The 20,578-nt window shown below is 29.9% G+C and overlaps 2 protein-coding genes across 2 annotated transcripts; one reads left to right on the top strand and one right to left on the bottom strand.

Annotated features, from left to right (window-relative positions):
* Window positions 1-1,218: 1,218 nt before the first annotated feature.
* Window positions 1,219-2,220, bottom strand: PGO_060780 (orotidine 5'-phosphate decarboxylase; the record flags this gene model as incomplete). Its single annotated transcript, XM_028686722.1, has 1 exon — window positions 1,219-2,220. The coding sequence occupies one exon, from the start codon at window positions 2,218-2,220 to the stop codon at window positions 1,219-1,221; it is 1,002 nt and encodes a 333-aa protein (XP_028542523.1).
* Window positions 2,221-4,525: 2,305 nt separating this feature from the next.
* Window positions 4,526-20,461, top strand: PGO_060770 (dynein heavy chain; the record flags this gene model as incomplete). Its single annotated transcript, XM_028686721.1, has 1 exon — window positions 4,526-20,461. The coding sequence occupies one exon, from the start codon at window positions 4,526-4,528 to the stop codon at window positions 20,459-20,461; it is 15,936 nt and encodes a 5,311-aa protein (XP_028542522.1).
* Between the last annotated feature and the right edge of the window lie 117 nt (window positions 20,462-20,578).

Raw genomic sequence — 20,578 nt, 5'->3', positions numbered from 1 at the left:
TTACAAAAACAAGCATGTTCATAATATCACTTTTTTGAATTTCGAACGATTATCCATTTTTCATTAATCTTTTTCCTTCCTCTCCAATATATTTTTTTTTTTTTTTTTTTTTTTGCATTATTTCGATTTTTGTTTTCATTAATTTTTTTTATTTTACACAAGGACACCCCCCCCCCTTTGAGTATACCCCATCATCTGTGCTTGGGTTTGTTGCAGTTGGGTGTCCTACCTAAGCAATCCACGTTTATTTGATTTCTTCTCTGAACTCTTTTAAACATGGTAAACCCATTATGTTACTGCCTTGGGGGGTAGTGTACACCATGTTTTGGTGTAGTATTTCTTGCTGCTATTGTTTGTACCGAGTCATGTATTTTTCATTAACCAGATATTTAGCATACAAATATGGACAGTCAGTTTATTTTGGGAAAGGTACCCCTTTGTAATGCAACCAAGTGGAATATTCGTTACAATATCAAGGGTTATATTGATATATGATTAGATTAATATAAGGATGTGGAGGTTGCCGCGAGTTTGCTTAAAAATGAAAACAGCCAAAATTATTTTTATTTATTATTTTTTTTTTTTTTTCTTTTGCGCATATCATTTGCATGACCTGTTCATATATTTTTTTTTTTTTTACCACAACGAATTGAATTGTATGTACAATTTTTTTTTTTACAATTCCCTATTTGGAATATTTTTTTTTTTTTTTTTTACGTGTGTATATTATTTTGCTATTCTCTTGTGCTTAGATGTTTATGCAGTGTACAGAGGCATGAATACATAAACATATATGTATTTTTTTTTTATTTTTCAAAAATCTCCTTATTTTTTTTTTCCCCCATAAGATATCATGAATTAGGGCATTGGTGTTTAGTAATTATTTTTTTCACACTATACAAATTTTTGCACATTGCAAAGTGCACAGTTACCTTCTAATTTTATTTGATGTTTTTTCATTCAAAATAGCAATATAGAAGATACGTCTAAGTGGGTTTATGTTACGCGCCTGCGTGTGTGAATGAATGAAAAAAAAAAAAAAAAGGGAGGGATGGATGGATGGTGGGGGAAAGCTGTGTTCATGTTTTCTTATACACATCGGTTGGCAAACCGGATTTGTATACACTCCCCTGTTCCCACCCCTTCTGGATAGCACATCATGAACACATATACACACATACACATATATGGATAAACGTAAACATACATATTAGTCTGTTACTCCTGAAGTTCGGCCAAGATCTGCTTAATCTGATAATAATATTCCTTCGACGCTTCTTGGGGGTTCCTGTTTTTAGTTATGGCACGCCCAACGTTTATTAAAATTTTTTCATAATTTTTGCAGTAACCATTACTTAACGTTTTTTGCAAATCGCCATTCTGGGCACCTACCCCTGGTGACAAAATATAGGAATCTGGAAAATGATCTCTTATTATTTTCATTTCTTCAAAACAGTTGGAGCCAACAACGAAGCCAACAAATTCATTATTTTGTTCTAAGTTTAGCTGTTTCTCCATTTTTTGAGCCTCTTCTGCCATAAGCATATAGGCTTGTTTGTTATTCATTGAAATTCTATCCTGAAATATATGTGCATCTGTGTTCGTTGTTTTAATAAGAACGAAGGCGCTGAAATATTTTTTCCCTATTTCATCAACACAAATGTCCTTTAGCATGCTGGGTCCCATGTATATGTTGGCTGTACACGAATCGCTTTTCAAATAATCGAATATGAATTTCCTGTAATGTTTAACTGTATTACCAATATCATTTATTTTTATGTCCAAAATAGTTGGTATGTCAAGCTGGCGTAAATAATTGAACACATTCTTTAAAACATCTATACCGAGAGAACCATATGGAAGATAAAAGGCAAAATTCATTTTATATGCTATGGCATATTGTTTGGTCTCATTGATTATATAAAAACAAAAATGGTTAAAAAAGTAAAAAAATTCGTCTTTTTCTTGTAACTCTTTTGGTGGAGTTTCTTCGAATAGCATTTCCCTCCACATTTGAGTTACATTCAGCCGGACACTGATATTATCAGTGGCAGAATTACTATTACTAACATGATATAAATTCTTTTTAATATTCTTGTAACCATTTTCCTTCTCATTTTTTGCAAAGGTTTTAATGTCATCTTCATCTGGGTCTAGTCCAATGCACAGGCATGTATTCACTTCTTTTCTTCTATTTTCTAACTTAATTTTCAAATTCATCTTTTTGATGATATTTTTGGAAAATGTGAACTTTTTATCTATGTGCTTTTTTTTTCTTTTTTTTTTTTATTTTTACCCTTTTTAACTTAGTAATTTTTATTTCCTCAATTTTGCAGGAAAAAAAGGGGAAAAAGAGTTTCATTGTTTTTGTTGCTAACCAGAATGGCCTTTCTGGCGCAATAGTGTATATTTCACCATTTTTTGTAAATATTAGCTTTCCATCTTTTTTTTTTTTTTTTTTTTTTTTTTTTTTGTTGAATGATTGTGCACAACGGTATTCTTTTGGCAGAAACTTATGGAGCAAATCAGGTATGCTACTGAAAATTGCCTGAACGTTTTTTTTTTTTTTTTTTTTTTTTTTTTTTTATTTATTTCCCAATTGACAAAATGGAACATCCGCAAAACGTTTTTGTATAAAAGGTTTGAGCATAATATCAAGGCCATCTCATAGGACATTAGAAACATTCATCCCTACAATTGGCAAAGAGAAGTTACAAAAACAGGTCGATCATCCAGGAGGGGGCTTATATATTTCATTACATTACACACGACAAAATGGGATATTATTTGCAAGGAAAAAATGGACATTCATGTAATTTGTTATGGATGTAGCATGCTCTCTACATTTCATAATATGTACATGAAACTACCTAAAAAAGCATATAAGAAGACTACCAGTGATACCAAGTTGCATTAATAACTTCACGAACATTTCATATGTGTATGCAACCTCTCTCATTTGTAAATCTATGAACAACAGGATAAGAATTTCCCCCCCCCCCCTTTTTCTTACTATGGAACATATTCCTATTCCCATTTTAAGTATCTTACATATGAAGAAATTTTCAAGAAAATTTACACCTTTTAATGTGCATGGATATAGGCAAAAATAGTTTTTTTCAGAATGTGCTGAATATAATTGTCATGATATATGATCATAGAAAGGTTTTTTTTTTTTTTTTTTTTTTTTTCAAGTACCAATACATTTTTCTTCCAAAAGTTGTGTACATATTATATATATGTTTTTACATAAATATCGTCCCGTTCGGAGCCCTCGGATGTATGTATTCATATAAAAGTTTTACTAGGTTGAGGAACCTTTCATTTTTTTTTCCTAGTTTTTGTATTACTCAATGATTGATGATCTTAAAACGAAATATTATGCAAGTGGATGAAACGACAAATATCATAACATTAGACACAAAATATAGCACATTGTGAAGAGAGAGAACTCTTATGTGATGTACAAAAATTCAAGAAAACAAAAAAAAAAAAAAAAAGAAGCAAAAATATAGCATATATTATTAACATGAAGAACTCGTGGGGAATGATGATAAAATGTAAAAAGGGAGAAAAAAAAAAAAAAAAATGCAGCATAACTATTAACATGAAGAACTCGTGGGGAATGATGATAAAATGTAAAAAGGGAGAAGAAGAAAAAAAAAAAAAAACAACGTCTCCATTAACATCAATGTTAAAGAAAAGCTAAGTGTAGAATGTGATATGAATGCACACGAATCAAAAGAAAAGAAAGGATTCATTAAACGAATAAAAATTGATAGGTTCGTTTTGTATGAGGCAAAAAAAAAAAAAAAAAAAAAAAAAAAAAAAAAAAAAACATAGCTATAAAGTAGACATACCTTTAAGGCATATTTCTGTGTGCGTACATGTCAATTAGCGAACCCGTTTATGGGATACAAAAATGTGTACAGAGATGAGAAAAAAAAAAAAAAAAAAAAAAAAGAAAAAAAAAAATATATATATATATAGATAGGTAGAAAGAAAGAAGCGTATTCGGAGAAAATGAGTAAATATGGTGGATAAATTTAGGAAAAGAAAAAAAATAAGGAAGAAAAGGAAGAGAAAGACAGTAACAAATTTGATTAAACTTTTTGGAGGAGAAAAATTAATGAAAATGTGAAAGTGCAAATGTGCACACATTTACAATTTCCTACCTCTCTAAGCAGCCTTTCATTGAGCATATATTGAGAGTTTACAAATTAGCAGAGCAATTACTGCATATATATATATATATATATATGTATGCGCATGCATGTTAGCATAAACGTGTGCATACGTTTTGTTTATATCTTGTATGAGAGATTTCTCCTTGAGAACTCCAAAAAATGCCCAGTTCCATGAACACATAAGGTGGGACTGAGTCGTGAGGTCTCCTAAGGCTAACTTTTGAGCCACATCCCAAGAGGTGTCACACACGGGACACCAGCTCGTGAGGCACCCATATCGTACGTCTTGATTACACATTTCGGTTACACGAATCTGATGTTCCACTCCATTCGTCAAGATGAACAAAGAAGATGACCCCAATAGCGGAGACTTCTCGCTATGCGATGAGGCAGAAGAAATTTTGTCAAATGCAATTGGCTTCTTCAACATCGAGGGTGGAGTGAAGGAAGATTTGATAAGCACCATTAGAAAGGATGAAGAGGAAGTGAAACTTTTGAACGATTTTACACAGAATGATGAAGAATGTTTATTTGTGTTTAACGAAAAGGAGGCAATAAAGATTTATGGATCTATTTTAGATCTTTATAAAAAGAGAAAGAATGAGAAATATTTGATAATTTATAAAACACGTCAGAATAAAATTCTTTTTTTAGAAATGAACAATGATGCAGAAAATGTGATTAGAAGATTTTTAGAAATTTTTTTTTCGAATTTTATGAACAAAAATGATTACATAAATTCTTCTTCTCTATTAAAAGAAATGAAAAAAAAGTTTAACAATTTTTTACTTAATTTAAGAATAATATATGGAGAGTTAGAAGAAAAATTGATTCTGCCATATTTTCCATCTGATGAGATAGAAGAAGATATAAATAATGTAGAAGAGTATTTAATACATTTTATCAAATGCTATCATGTAATTTTACGAAATTTTATGAATTATAAAAAAAAAAATTACGAAAATTGTAATGAATTTTTGAATTGTTTAAAAAATAAGAATGAAGATATCAATTTTTTACATAACGAAATAGACAAGGAAAATTTTAAAAAAATCATAAATATAATATTGGAAAAAAAGAAAAACTCAAGTTATAAAAATATTATTGAAAATATAAAAAAGGAAATTGTTCAGCATAAATTAGAAGTCTTTGATTTGTATACTCATCTAAAACCTGTTATTCATTTTTTACAAAAGTTGGAAAATAGTAAGGAGGATATAGAAAATAAAAATTGTTACATTGCTCCCATAGTTCATTCCTTGTCCATGTCGATAGAGAGATCAGATTATTTGATTCACAATTGTAAATTTGTGTTTGATTTTTTATCAAGGGTACTAATCAATTCGTGCAATCAGAACATAAATACACCAGAAATTATCAACTCTATATACAACTGCGTCGATGTTCTGAAAAGTAAGCTATATGAAACTCTCAACTTTATCTTGAACTTTTTGTATCTATTTAAGATGTATAAGGAGAAAAATAAAAAATTCCATTTGCTCAGAGAGCAGAATCTGTTCATGGGAAATGCGTTTCCTCAGACCCACGACATGGATGGGATCAGCCCTGCTGCACAGCGATCTAGTGAGGAGGACCCTCCCAGTGAAGATCGTCCCATGGCTTGTCCAAGTGACGAGATCGAACAAGAGTGCACATACTTCCCATGTGTGAGTCTGTATGTATACAAATTGAGGTTACTAATAGAGTATTTGAAAATATTTCAAACATACATGAAATTGGAAAAAATTGAAATTCCTGGAGAAAAGGGGAAAAAGCTGACCGAAGAAATATATAGCATATTTCGTGAATTTAACATAATTAATGAAAACTTCTTAGACATGAATCATGAAATTTTAAGTGAAAAAGAAAATATGTTTATAAATAAGTATAACCATTTTGAGGGAAAAGTGAAAGAGTTGAACAAGCGATTGATATGCATTTTTGTTCATTCATTTGATAAAGATTTGAAAAAAAACATTAAACTACTAAATTCGTTTTTAATTTTGAGAGATATTCGCTCTATTGAGGTTGAACTAATCAGACACACGTCCTTGCTGTGTGAAGATCTGAAGAAAGAGTTCATTTTAGTAGACAATTTGTTCATAAAAAATATGACTATTGTAAGTAACAACAAAAAGGTTTTTCTAGAAAATAATTTCAAACATAATGAAGAATCGACCAAGCTTAAAGAATCATTATCTGTCAACCTAATGGATACAAAGAATACATCCGTAGGAGAGACTCTACAAGAGAACATAAATAACCTGCACATCAACAAGAACTCACCATTGTTTTGCGAAATTGTAAACTTGTTTACTTCCTTGCTGAAACGAATCGAGCAGCAATATTTTCCACTAAGAAAAATAATAAAAGTTTTAAATTTTAAAGATGAGAAAACAGAAGAAATAAATACACTATATCGAATTATAACAGATAAGATAAGTCAATACATATCTGATATGAGCAGAGAATGGTTTAGTGAGACGATAGATGTTGTGAATAATTTTTTAAATGAACATATATTCAGAAAAAAGGGAGAAATGTTTTACGTGAACTTTCATCCATACATATTTATGTTCATAAATAATATAAAAAATCTTTATTTAAATAATTTAACAGTTAATGCAGAATGTCTAAAAATTTACAGCAAAGCTAATAGGTTTAAAGAGCTCATTTATATACTTAATAACACAGTTAAGAAGTACAATACCATTATTAGTAAAACATTAAATGTTCAGAAGGATTTGTTTTTAGATAAATTGTGTAATGTAAAGAATACTCTCCTTCGAGGAATGAAAGAATTAAGATGGACAGAGGAAAATATTTATAAATACATACAAACGTTAGATAAAGATATGAGTGATATATACAATAATATTTCAGCAGTTCATAATAATATGATTTCTATTTTAAATTTAACAAATGGATGGATGAAAAAAGGAATTATTGAAAGGAGAAAAAAGCATGAAGATATTTATAACTATTTAAACAGCTATAAGAATAATATGGCTTTACTCAAAGGAAAACTAATGGAAGACTTTAAAAATATTCATATGAATATAAAACAAACATATGATTTATTGAAAATAAAAAAGAACAACCTCATGTGGAAAAATTATATAAAGTTTTTAAATAACATACTCATTGATAAGCTCATTGAATTGATCAACTTTTTATTTTCCAATCTTTTTGATATTATGAGAGGTGAAGAAGGGGAAGAAGTAGATGAAGAAGTAGATGATGAAGAAGGCGCAGGAGGAGGAGGGAAAAAAACAAAAAACAGAAAGCACCCTCTTTTTGTAATAAAAATTAATTTTGTAGATAATAAATTAAATCTAGACTTAAAATTAAAAAGTAAAAAATCTTTATGCATAACAAGCATATTTTACAATTGGATATCTGATTTTATGAATCTATGTTCAGGTATAAGAAGAATAGATATAAAAGGTGGAGATTACATGAATGAAATTCTGTTAAGTTTAAAAATTAATAGGAGCAAAAATTGTATTGAAAATTATTTTGAGAAAACCATTGACAAGTGCTACGATTATTTGGAGAGTTTAAAAAAATATGAACACACATGGAAAAAAGACATTAAAAAAGATTTTCTCCAATTTAAGCAAAAAAATGAAATACCTCTCTATCCAAACTATTTTGAATATAACAATAATTTCCAGGACTCTTTAAAACTTATCAACATAAATATTACGCATCTATTTCCAAACGTTTTTGCTTATAAAAAATTAATATTATCGTTAAGAAGCGAATTGAACAGCTTTTATCATTTGAAAAGTTATGAATCTATCAATTTTGTGGCTTTCCATTCAGAAAAATTTGTGGAAAAACTCATTAATTTTGCAAAGAAGGGTATATCTTTGTATACTGAATATTTACAAAATTTTGTCAAGGATGTAATACACTCTGTGAATTCCTTTTATGAATTGATTTTAACCAATCTGAGAGATGTAGGTGTATGTGAATTTTTGCAAACTAAAAAGAAAGGAACTACTGCTAACAGTAACAGTATCATCATCCAGAATGGGGGTGTAGTAGATGTCAGTCCAAATTGGGAGTCTTCTTCTATTAATGGAGAAGTAATTACACATTCAGAGGGTCCAACAACACCTAGCATATTGAAAAAAAAGAAAGATTCGTTTTACAACTTGATGAGAAGTTTGAGAAGCGTGAAACTAAGCAGAAAAATAATCCCTTTGATTTTTCAGAAGATAAAAGAAATAATAGAAAATTTAAAAGAATTAGATATAACCATAAAATATAACGACATTTTAGAAAACATTGAAAGGAATAAAGAAAAGGTTGAGATACAGTACAATGAAATAAAGGAAAAAATTATAAAATATAAAAATGATGAAATTAAAAATATCAAAGTAGAGATAAAATTATTCAAAGAAGAGTTAAAAGAGTTAAAAAATAATATACTTCAAAATATACCAAGTGAACCAAAAGATATTTATGCAAATCCATATGAAAAAATTAATGAATATAGAAAAAGCTATCAGATATATAAAGATAAACAGAAATATCACAACGAGTTAGAAATTCTTTTCGAATTAGATATTACCATATTTGATGAACTAAATGAATTGGACACAAAATTGAAGGATTTAAAAAATCTTTGGGATGTCATTAACAGTATTGTTTTTTTTATGGATCAGGAAAAAAAGAAAATGTGGAGAGACATAGATGTCAACAGTAATATTTACATAATCGATTTTATTTTATTATACATGAGAAAATACTTTTTTGACTTAAAAAATTTACCTGTCTATGAATACATAGTTAAGGAATTGAAAAAGTTGTTTTCTATTTTACCCCTCCTCGTGGATCTTAACAATGATTGTATTTTTGATAGACATTGGAACATTATCATAAATGCTTCTGGAAACTTGAACAATTTATCTTATCGTATGGAGGGAGTCTCTAGCTCTATTGGCACATCTACCTTTGCCGTTACAAGCTCTCCCAGTTTGGAGGCACCTGAGCAGATGCATGCACCTGAACTCATGTCGGATCTCCTCCCTCTCGAGGGAAGGCAACAAACGCAGATCCCATCACAGATCTCGTCACAGAATAAGAACTTCCAAATAAAATATAAAGAGCTAACACTGCAGGGGTTCTTCGATCTGAAGTTGTACAAACATGTAGATGCGGTGCACGACGTGATAGAGCAAGCGAAGAAGGAGAAAAAAATAGAAAACAAAATAAAAGAAATTAACTCAATATGGAAAAAAATGAACTTTGAATTTCTAAAAAAGAAAACATACATCCAAATAACAAACATGGACATTATTTTAGAAATTGTGGATGTACACACATCTGAAATATTGTTTTTTATAAATCAGAAAAAGTATATACTCTTTATACAAGAAACGATTTTAAACACGCAGGAAAATTTAAAAAAAATAGATGAAGTAATTAACATATGGAGGAAATTTCTAAGCAAATTTGAGAGATTACAACCAATTTATTTGAATTCAGAAGATATTCATTCACAATTGCCACAAGAAAGTAAAATGTTTTTCAGCATTGAATATGAATACAAGGAAATTATACAAAGTGCATATGAACAAAAAAATGTTCTACAAATTTGTCTGAATGAAGATTTATTTTATATGTTGAGCAAGTTTTTTAAAAATATAGAATTGTGTGAAAAGGCTTTGAATGATTACTTGGATCAGAAAAAGAAAACCTTCCCTCGATTTTACTTCTTATCGAATATTGCTTTGTTAGACATCCTGAGTAATGGAAAAAACCCATTGAAAATTTTACCATATGTAAATGATGTCTTTAACGCAATCAAGACTATCGAATTTGAAGTCAAGAGTGTGCAGGAGTCCAAGTCGGGGCTAATGAACGGCGAGGGTGGTGGAAGTAAAGAAAACGAAAAAGATGTGACATCAGGAAATGGAGCAATAGAATACACTGCGAAAGGAGTGTATAGTATAGAAAATGAACATTTGCATTTTCCTACTGAGCTGTTGCTGAAGGGTAATGTGGAATACTACTTAAAAGATTTAGAAAATCATCTTAAAGTAACTATTAGGAATATTTTAGAAAATGCAAAAATATGTTCTGAAAATTTAGATGAACAGAACAGAGATGAGACGATGATAAATAATTTCATAAGTCAAGTTGTATGCACGTGCAATCAGATTGTAGTTACAGAAGAAATAAATAAATGTTTTGATGAGTTAGAAAATGGAAATGAAGCAGCTTTTGTAGATTATAAGAAAGTACTAATAGAAAGAATAAATAAATTGATAAAGTTAGTAGAAAAGGCGAAAGATTATAATATAAGAACTAAATTATTGTCTCTAATAATTTTAGATGTGCATACAAGAGATGTAATAATCTCCTTTATAAAAAAGAAAATATCAGATGGAACATGCTTCGATTGGCAAGCACAATTAAAGTACTATTGGGTTTATGATAAAAAGATGAATAATTATACATGTGAAATTAAATTATGTGATTTTAAAACGAAATATTTATATGAATACATTGGAAATTCTGGAAAATTAGTTATAACCCCATTGACGGACAAATGTTATATTACTCTTACGCAAGCATTAAATTTAACCTTAGGAGGAGCCCCTGCTGGTCCTGCAGGTACTGGAAAAACAGAAACAACAAAAGATTTGTCAAAAGCCATTGGAATAGCAATATTTATATTTAATTGTAGCAATCAGATGAACTATTTTAACATGTCACAAATATGTATTGGTTTATCTCAAACGGGTGCATGGGGTTGTTTCGATGAATTCAATCGGATTAGTATAGAAGTATTGTCAGTGGTTAGCACACAAATTAAATGTATATTTGATGCTATAAAGGAAAAAAAGAATGTATTTCATTTTATTGATGATGAAATTGTTTTGAAGAGAACATGTGGATTTTTCATAACTATGAATCCTGGATATGCAGGAAGAACAGAGTTACCAGAAAATTTAAAAAATTTATTTAGATCTTGTTCAATGATAGTTCCAGATATCAAATTTATATGTGAAAATATGTTAATGTCTTTTGGATTTATAAAAGCTAATAAATTATCGTACAAATTTGTTGAGTTATACCAGTTGTGTAAAGAATTGTTACAGAAGAATATTCACTATGATTGGGGACTTCGAGCTGTTAAGGTTGTCCTAATCCAAGCAGGGAATTTAAAAAGGAAATATACCAATTTTGATGAAGAAGTTATTTTAATGAAAGCATTAAAAGATTTCAATATTCCAAAAATTACACATGAAGATATCCCAATTTTTTTAGGATTAGTTAATGATCTTTTTCCCAATGTTCACTGTGATGATATATTTAACGAGGAATCATCATTTGTTCAGAAAAACCATTCAGAAAATTTTGAAAAAAAAGGAACAGTTTCTACACCATCTCTTCTTCAGGTAGAGCCTTCTACTACATCTCCAGTGCAGTTAGATGGAAAAGAAATATCACATTCATCTGAGACATCTTTTGAAAAAAAGCACGTCATAAGTTTCGATGAAGCTGTAAAGATCAGTCTTAAAGATGCAAATCTTCAAATGGATGAAAATTTTATATTGAAAGTAAAACAATTGAAAGATTTAATGGATGTAAGACATTGTGTTTTCATCTTGGGAGAAGATGGATGTGGAAAATCTAGTGTAATTAAAATTTTAATTAACAGCTTAAATAACATTGAAGAAAAAACCATGTACGAAGTTATTAACCCTAAATCTATAGAGTCTTACGAATTGTATGGATATTTAAATAAAAATAATGAATGGATTGATGGGGCCTTATCTTCTATTATGAGAAAAATGTCTAGAAATATTTTTCCATATAGCGAAAATGTTAAGCATAAAATATTGTTACTTGATGGAAATATAGATGCAGAGTGGATCGAAAGTATGAACACAGTTATGGATGATAATAAAGTCTTAACTTTGGTGAGTAATGAAAGAATACCATTTACAAAAGAAATGCATCTTTTCTTTGAAGTAACAAATATGAAATATGCTTCTCCTGCAACAGTCAGTAGAGGTGGAGTTTTATATATAAATAAAGGGGATATAAGTTACAAATTATTCTTAAGTTCATGGATTAATTTATTAAAAAATAGCATTGCTAAGACTGAATTTTACTACCTCTTTAACATTTTTTATGCACAAAACATTGAATTGTTGAGGAAACAGTGTAAATTCGCCTTTGATCTGTCCAATCTAGATATTGTAAAATCAATTTGTAATTATATTGATTACTTTCTCACGAAATATGAAAAGTACATTAACGAAGTAATAAGGAACATAGAGAATCGACATGGGGAACAGGAGGAGACTAATTTTAACTCATCCCAGGATATAGAACACGTCAGAGCAAATGAAACAGACACGAATGTAGCTATAACTACAGGTGCAAAGATGGAAACGGAGCTAACTGTGCAGAAAAGTGCCCATATAAATGAAGACGATAATTTTGCACCAAATGAAGAGGCCAGTAGTCATATATTGGGTTCAAAAAGAGGGGAGACAGATAAAAAAATGACCACATCTGCTATTGCCACCATCTCTTCTGCCACTGCTGCACCAAAGAAGAAAGGAAAAACTCAAATGGCTGACAATTTGCAGAACTGTGAAGAGAAAAATGTTCTTAATAAAATAAACTACAACTATGAAATATTGAAGGACTATTACAACTGCTTCTTTATGAACGCCTATATGTGGGTATTAAACAATTTAATAGTAGATGACAAAATCATGAATGCCAGAAACACGTTTAGCAACAATATAAAAAGCAACGTGAAGGTTAAGATGGGAAATGACTACTGCTGCAATTATATTTATAACATTTATGAAAATGAGTGGAAACACTTGAGTGAATACTTGGACGATGATATTTTGTTTTTGCAGAAGTTGCGATGGAATTTTGGAACTTCTCACTGTGGGGAAGTGGAAGAAATGGGAGAAGTTGAAGAAGGGGAAGAAATGGAAGAAGTAGACGAGGTGGCAGAAGTGGGCGAAGTAGACGAGATGGAAGAAATGGACGAAGTGGACGAGGCGAAGCAGTTGAAGAAAACCAAGGGAAGGAAAAAAAAGAAAAAAAAACATACAAAAAAAGCAGAAAACAACTACATCGAAAACATGCTGCCACAGAACTACGACGAGATATACATTAACACAATTGAACTGATAAGAATTGAGAAAATGATAAAATATTCTCTAGAGCAGAATCAGCCAATACTAGTTTATGGAAATAGCGGGACAGGGAAATCAAAGTGCATAAAGAACAACATAAATATGAATATAGAAAAATTCACACACACGATCATAAGCATTAACTATTATACAAATTCATTCATCTTACAAAAAATAATTGAGAATAATGTAGAAAAGAGGAATACAAGAACATATGGGCCTCCAAATCAGAAGAAGCACATTTTTTTTCTGGAAGATTTAAATGTAACTGCTAAAGATAATTGTGATACACAACAGACTTTGGAATTTTTAAGACAATTATTAACATACAAACTGATATACGATAGAGAAAATTTGGATGAAAAAAAATTTATTCACGATATTTTATTCATAGGAACTGTAAATAATAATTTAAACAAATTTATAGATAAAAGAATTCAAAATAAATTTCATATAATAAATATCGACGATATAAGTATGAAGAATTTTGAAAATGTATATAAAATAATATTAAAACAGCACCTGCTAAAATTTGACGATACTGTTAAAGGTCTTTTAAATAATATTATTTCTTTTTCTTACGATTTGTATAGCACTATTACAGAAAATATATCGTTCAATTTGTCCAATTCTGCACCACATTACTTATTCAATTTAAATGATATTCACATTGCATTTTATAACATAATCAAATGCACTAATCCTGATTTGTATAATGGAAGCACATTCAAATTCTTGATGATTTTCTTCCACGAGATGCAGCACTCTTATATAAACAAGTTGATATCCAATGAGCATATTGAAATTTTCACGAAAATTTTTAATCAACTTGTGCAGAAATACTTTCCCTTCATTCTGGAGGATTTTCAGAGACATACGGTTACCTTCGATGGAGACACGGTTCAGAATTATACCAATTCGTGCAGTAACGCTGAGAGTGCTGCTGCTATTGGAAGTGGTAGAAGTGGTGGAAATGGTGGGAGTGCTTCTGATGAGTGCATTGCACAGAAGGAATTGCCAATTTATGATTTTCGGAAAAATATATTTACTTCGTTCATATCGGTGCGAAACGGATTGGATAAGATGTACTTGAATGTGAAGAAGTTTTACGTGCTAAAGGAAGTGTTGACAGAAAAATTAAATGAGTATAACTGTACCCATGTTGAACTGCCGCTAGTTCTGTTTGATTATGCAGTGGTGCAGATATGCAAGATATGTCGGATCCTAGATTTTGACATTTCGCATCTGATGCTAATCGGTTTTGGAGGATCAGGAAAGCAGTCACTCATAAAATTGAGTATTTTTATTAATTCTTTAAATTTGCTACAGATATCTACAAATAACAGTTATGATTTAAGTAATTTCAAATCAGATATGCAAGAATTTCATTTTAAGTGTGCAATAAAACCAGGAAATGTTCACGTTTTATTGTTGAAAGAGCAAAACATTTTAGATCCATTTTTAACTTACATAAATGATTTGACATCAACTGGGCTGTGCAATGATTTGTTTACAAAGGATGAATATTTAGGAATTTTTTCCTCCATTAGAAATCAGATAAAATATTTAAATATAGGAGAAAGCAATGAAGATGTATTTAATTATTACATAAATAAAATAAGAAAAAATTTCAAAGTTGCAGTTACACATTCTCCTATTAGTAATTTGTATAGAGATCGATTAACAAAATTTCCATCCTTCTTGTCTAATTTTTCTTTTCTCTATTTTTTACCATGGCCATATGAAGCATTAGTAAATGTATCCAACAAATTTTTGAACGATTTAGATATTAATGAAGAATTGAAGCAAAGCATTTGCGAACACATGGCATATGTCCACACGAGTACGAACCAAATGAATAAACTTTATTTAGAAAAGAAAAATAGACATAATTATGTAATTCCGAAGACTTTCTTAGAATACACATATTTTTATAAGAATTTATTACAAGTGAAGACACAGCAAATTGAAAAATCAGTTGAGAGGTTGAATAAAGGATTATTAGCCTTAACAAGTACTAGAGAAAATGTTCAAATTTTAAAAAAAGAAATAGAAATAAAAATAAAAAATATTGAGGAAAAAAAAATCCAAGTGAATGAAATTTTAAATAAAGTAAAAGAAGCAACAGAAATTACTAATAAAGAACAAGAAATTGTAAATGAAGAGAAAAAGAAAACGGAAATATTTACGAGAGAAGCTATTGAAATTCAGATAAAGGCAGATAAAGAACTGAGTGAAGCTTTACCTATAATGAATAAAGCAAAAGAAGCTGTTAATTGTATCACTAAATCGGCAATTCAGGAATTGAAATCATTACAGAATCCACCAAAGGAATGTCTAGATGTTACACATGCAGTGTTAATCGCTTTAAAAGAAATAAAAAATTATTCTTGGAAATTTGCACAAAAGATTATGAACAATCCAACTCAATTTTTATCAAAATTACAAAAATTTGATGCAGAAAACATGGAAGAAGAAACAGTAAATTTGTTAACTCCATTTATTGAAAAAAAGTTTTTTAATTATGAAATGATGAAAACAAAATCATCTGCATGTGCATATTTAGCATTGTGGCTAGTCAACATTGTTAAATATAATGAAGTATATAAAAAAGTAAAACCTTTAATGGATAAATTACAAGAAGCAACAAATAACAAAAATAGTGCCCAGGAAAAATTGGATCTCTTAGAAAATAAAGTGAAAGAGTTAACTGAAAGTGTAGATAAATTAAGAACCAAAATGAATGAAGTGAATGAAGAAAAAAATAATGTCATTCGAATTTTTAACGAATCAAAGGACAAATTAAACAGAGCAGAAAATTTAGTTAGCATGTTATCAGATGAGTATAGTAGGTGGTCAGATGAAATTGCAATAATCATTTCGAATAAGAAATTTATTTATGGAGATTGTCTACTTCTCTCTTCTTTTATTACATACCTTGGAGTTTTTTCAAGTTCTTTTAGAACCAAATTGTGGAAAAATTTATGGTTTGAACACATCAAAAAAAGTAACATTCTCATAAGTGAAATTGAATCTCCCATTGATATCATGGTTCAAGATATACAAATAGCTAGCTGGAAAAATGAAAAACTACCTGAAGATAGAATCAGTATAGAAAATGCACTAATCGTAAGTACGTGCTATCGCTGGCCATTATTAATCGATCCACAGTTACAAGGTTTGAAATGGTTAAAGGAAAAAGGAGGAAACAACATTACATGCATACAATTTAACAGTGATAATTTCATCGCAAAGGTAAAAAATGTTATCTTGAGAGGAGGATATCTAATTATCGAAAATGTTAATGAAGAAATAGACAATATTATAGATGGATTACTAAACAGAGAATTTATAAAGAAAGGAAATGACACTTTTGTCAGAATTGACAATGAGGAAATGCAGTTCAACTATCCCAATGCACTTAGTCGAATTTCGAAAATTAAGTCCTTTTTCGAAGGTGATTCTGGGGGGGGTCCCCAGGCTGGCGACAGCAGCGGGGGTAGCGGAGAGGAAGTAGAAGAAGGGGAGGAAGTAGAAGAAGGGGGGGAAGTAGAAGAAGGGGAGGAAGTAGAAGAAGGGGAGGAAGTAGAAGAAGGAGATGTAGTAGTAGACGGAGATGTAGTAGTAGAAGTAGAAGAAGGAGATGTAGTAGTAGACGAAGATGAGGGAGAATCTGTGAAGGACGCCATGAGGGATGGGGGAGAAAGTGCTGCAAAGCGTGGCGCAGGAAGGGAGGGGGATGAAGGTGGTGCATCCACAGGAAGACGAAAATCGAATAAGACAAAAAGCGACAGAAAAAAGAGAAGGGGGAAAATGAAGGTAAAAAAACATAATAGAAACAAAAATGGAGATAAATTTGGACAAGAGGTAATAAATCCTTTTTCGAAACAAGAGAATAATAACAAGTCATATGAGAAGATGAGTAATTCCCTAAACCTGAATAAAAGTTTTTCCTGTGAAAGCATGACAAAGGTAAATTTTTTTAACCTCATTTTACAAACCAAGTTAAGTAATCCTCATTTCAAACCAGAAGTAAATAGCCAGTGTACTTTAATAAACTTTAGTGTTACTTGTGAAGGGTTGGAAGAACAAATCTTAGCTATCATTGTGAATATAGAAAAGCCAGAATTAGAAAAGCAAAAACAGATATTAGTAAAAAATAGAAATGAGTATAAAATAATTTTAAACAATTTGGAAGATGAAATATTATATCAATTATCCACTGCTGATTCGACAACTATCATAGATAATATTTCACTAATTAACAGTTTGAAGACAACTAAAGACACGTCCATCAACATACAAAAGCAAGTAGTATATTCTATTAAGACAGAGAATGAGATTAATAAAACTAGAGAATTGTATAGAACTCTCGCTAATGAAGCTTCAATCGTATACTTTATCCTTATCCTTATGCATAATATTAATTACATGTATCAGTACTCTCTGGATTCTTTCATTAGTTTGTTGCTTAAGTCAATTGAGGCTGTAAACACAGGACCAAGAGGATATAGAAGTCTATCTGGTGGTACATCTAGTGGTATTGATGTGAGAAAAGACGAAATGTCTCTAGAAGGAATCAGAAGTAACTTGGGTGATTCTAGAACCTACTTGCATGAAGACAATGAAATGGAAGAAATGGATCATATAAGCGAAGGAAAAGAAGATAACCAAGATGATGAAATGGGTGAAGCAAACCTTAGAAGGGAGGAGAATAATGCATATGATGAACATATGAATGAATTAATAATATCTTTCAGAAAAACAATTTACTCTTGGATCAACAGAGGATTGCTGGAAAAGGATAAGTTGCTGTTTAATTGCATTTTCGTTTTCAAATTATTGGAAAAAGAAAAGATATATGATAAAGATTTTAGTATGGATTATTTGAATTTTTTTTTAAAGCCACCCAGAAATAAAGAAGGAATTGAGAATCCATTAAAAGAATGGTTATCAGATGAATGTTGGAGAAATGTTTCTGTATTGTCCGGATTTAAGGAGTTTGAAAATTTAACCAATAATATACATATAGATGCACAACATAAATTTAAACAATGGTGTTCAGAAATACAACCAGAGATATGTAATTTACCCTTGGAGTGGAAAAAATTAAAAAATAATTCATTTAAAAAATTGTTAATAATAAGATCGTTGAGACCAGATAGAATAACGGTTACGTTGGAAAAGTATATAAAAAATGTTCTACCAAATAGTGAAGAAATTATGGAGAACAAAAATTCTTTTGTAGATACATTAGAATCTTCATACAATTTTATGATCAATTCGACTCCCATACTTTTCATATTAACCCCTGGATCGGATTTTATAAAATATGTAGAATTATTAGGAAAGAAAAATAAGTTTTTTCTTAATCATAATTTACATATTGTGTCCTTGGGACAAGGGCAAGAGTCCATAGCTTTATCAAAACTTGAGTTGTCACACAAGGAAGGGCATTGGATAGTATTAGAGAATATTCATTTAATGGCCAAATTTAATCTCGTTTTAGAAAATGTAATTGATAAATATGCAGCAGAGGGTTCTCACCCCAATTTCCGTCTGTTCTTAACTTCAGAAATAACGAAAAATATTCCCATAAGTATACTAGAGAGATCTATAAAATTGACTAATGAAGCTCCAACTGGTTTTAAGGAAAATTTAAAAAGAGCATTTACATTTTTCTCTTCAGATGATTATGAAGAAAAAGATTTAAGAACAAAAAACATTTTATTTTCTCTATGTTATTTTCATTCTATAATAGTAGAAAGAGCGAAATTTGGTGCTCAAGGGTTTAATATAAAATATCCTTTCAGCTTAAGTGATTTACGAGATAGTGCAAAGGTTTTATTTAATTATTTAGATAATCAGAATTCTATAAAAGTTCCATGGAATGATTTGAAATATATTTTTGGAGAAATTATGTATGGTGGACATATTGTAAATGATAAAGATATGTTAGTGTGTAAGACATATTTAAATTATTTCATGAAAGAACAATCCTTAGAAGGGATGCAATTAATTCCTTTTTCTAAAAATATACATTTGTTTAGTCCAAATAATTATGCATATGATAAAATTTTAAAATATATTGACACGCAAATCGTTGTAGAATCATCCATTTTGTATGGTCTAAATCAACATGCAGAAATGAATTTTAGAACAAATGAAAGTATAAAATTATTAAAAAATATTTTTAAATTAAAAATGAAAGAAAGTTCCACATTTGTAGAAGAGTTAACAACTGGAGAAACTTTAGAAGTTCGCACATTGAACATTTTATCAGAAGTATTGAACGAAATTGACAATGTCCATTTTAATGTTGATGAATTAATTAAATCGATACCAAATGATCAAATTACACCCCTGCAATATTTCCTTTTTCAAGAATGTACATTAATGAATTCTCTTACAAGTATTATAAAAAATTCTTTAAAAGAATTACATTTAGCAATTAAAGGAGAAATTAATATGAATAGAAAATTGGAATCATTAATGAATTCTTTATATAAAGATAAATTGCCAGAATTATGGAAAAATAATTCTTATTCAAGCAACAGAAATTTGTCTTCATGGATTTCAAATTTGAAAGAACGAATTACTTTTCTTTCTGATTGGTTTAATGACCCACTCATAACTCCTAAAGTTTTTAACATTTCTCTTCTCTTCAATCCAAATAGTTTCTTCAGTGCAATTAAACAAATTTTATCACGAAACGAAAAATGCGAGTTGGATAAAATTATTATGCAAATTGAAGTAACGAACAAATCATTAAACAATATTCATTCTTATCCCAAAGAGGGGGCTTATATATATGGTCTATACTTAGATGGTGCAAATTACGATATTGAAAAAAATACACTTTGCGATTCTTGTTCTAAGCAAAAGTATTTCCTCATGCCAGTTATACATTGTAAACCTGTTGTAAGTATGGGGAAAATAGAAACTGATGTGTACGACTGTCCTGTTTATAAAACTGTTTCTAGAGGTCCTACCTACGTCACCAACATAAAGCTCAAAACCAAGGAAAACGCAGAGAAGTGGATTCTAGCTGGTGTTTCTCTTATACTGGATATTGCTGATGAGTAAAAGGAGAAGAATGGCTTATCTCGCAAAAATATACCTGCTTATTCCCCTTTCACATGGAGGAGTAAAATATATGGTTCCACCTGCTTTTTTTTTTTTTTTTTTTTTTTTTTTTTTTTT

Source organism: Plasmodium gonderi (genome assembly GCF_002157705.1).
Source record: "Plasmodium gonderi DNA, contig: Chr06, whole genome shotgun sequence".
In the NCBI taxonomy this organism is placed as follows: Eukaryota; Apicomplexa; class Aconoidasida; order Haemosporida; family Plasmodiidae; genus Plasmodium; species Plasmodium gonderi.
This window is presented reverse-complemented; position numbering and strand designations above follow the sequence as displayed.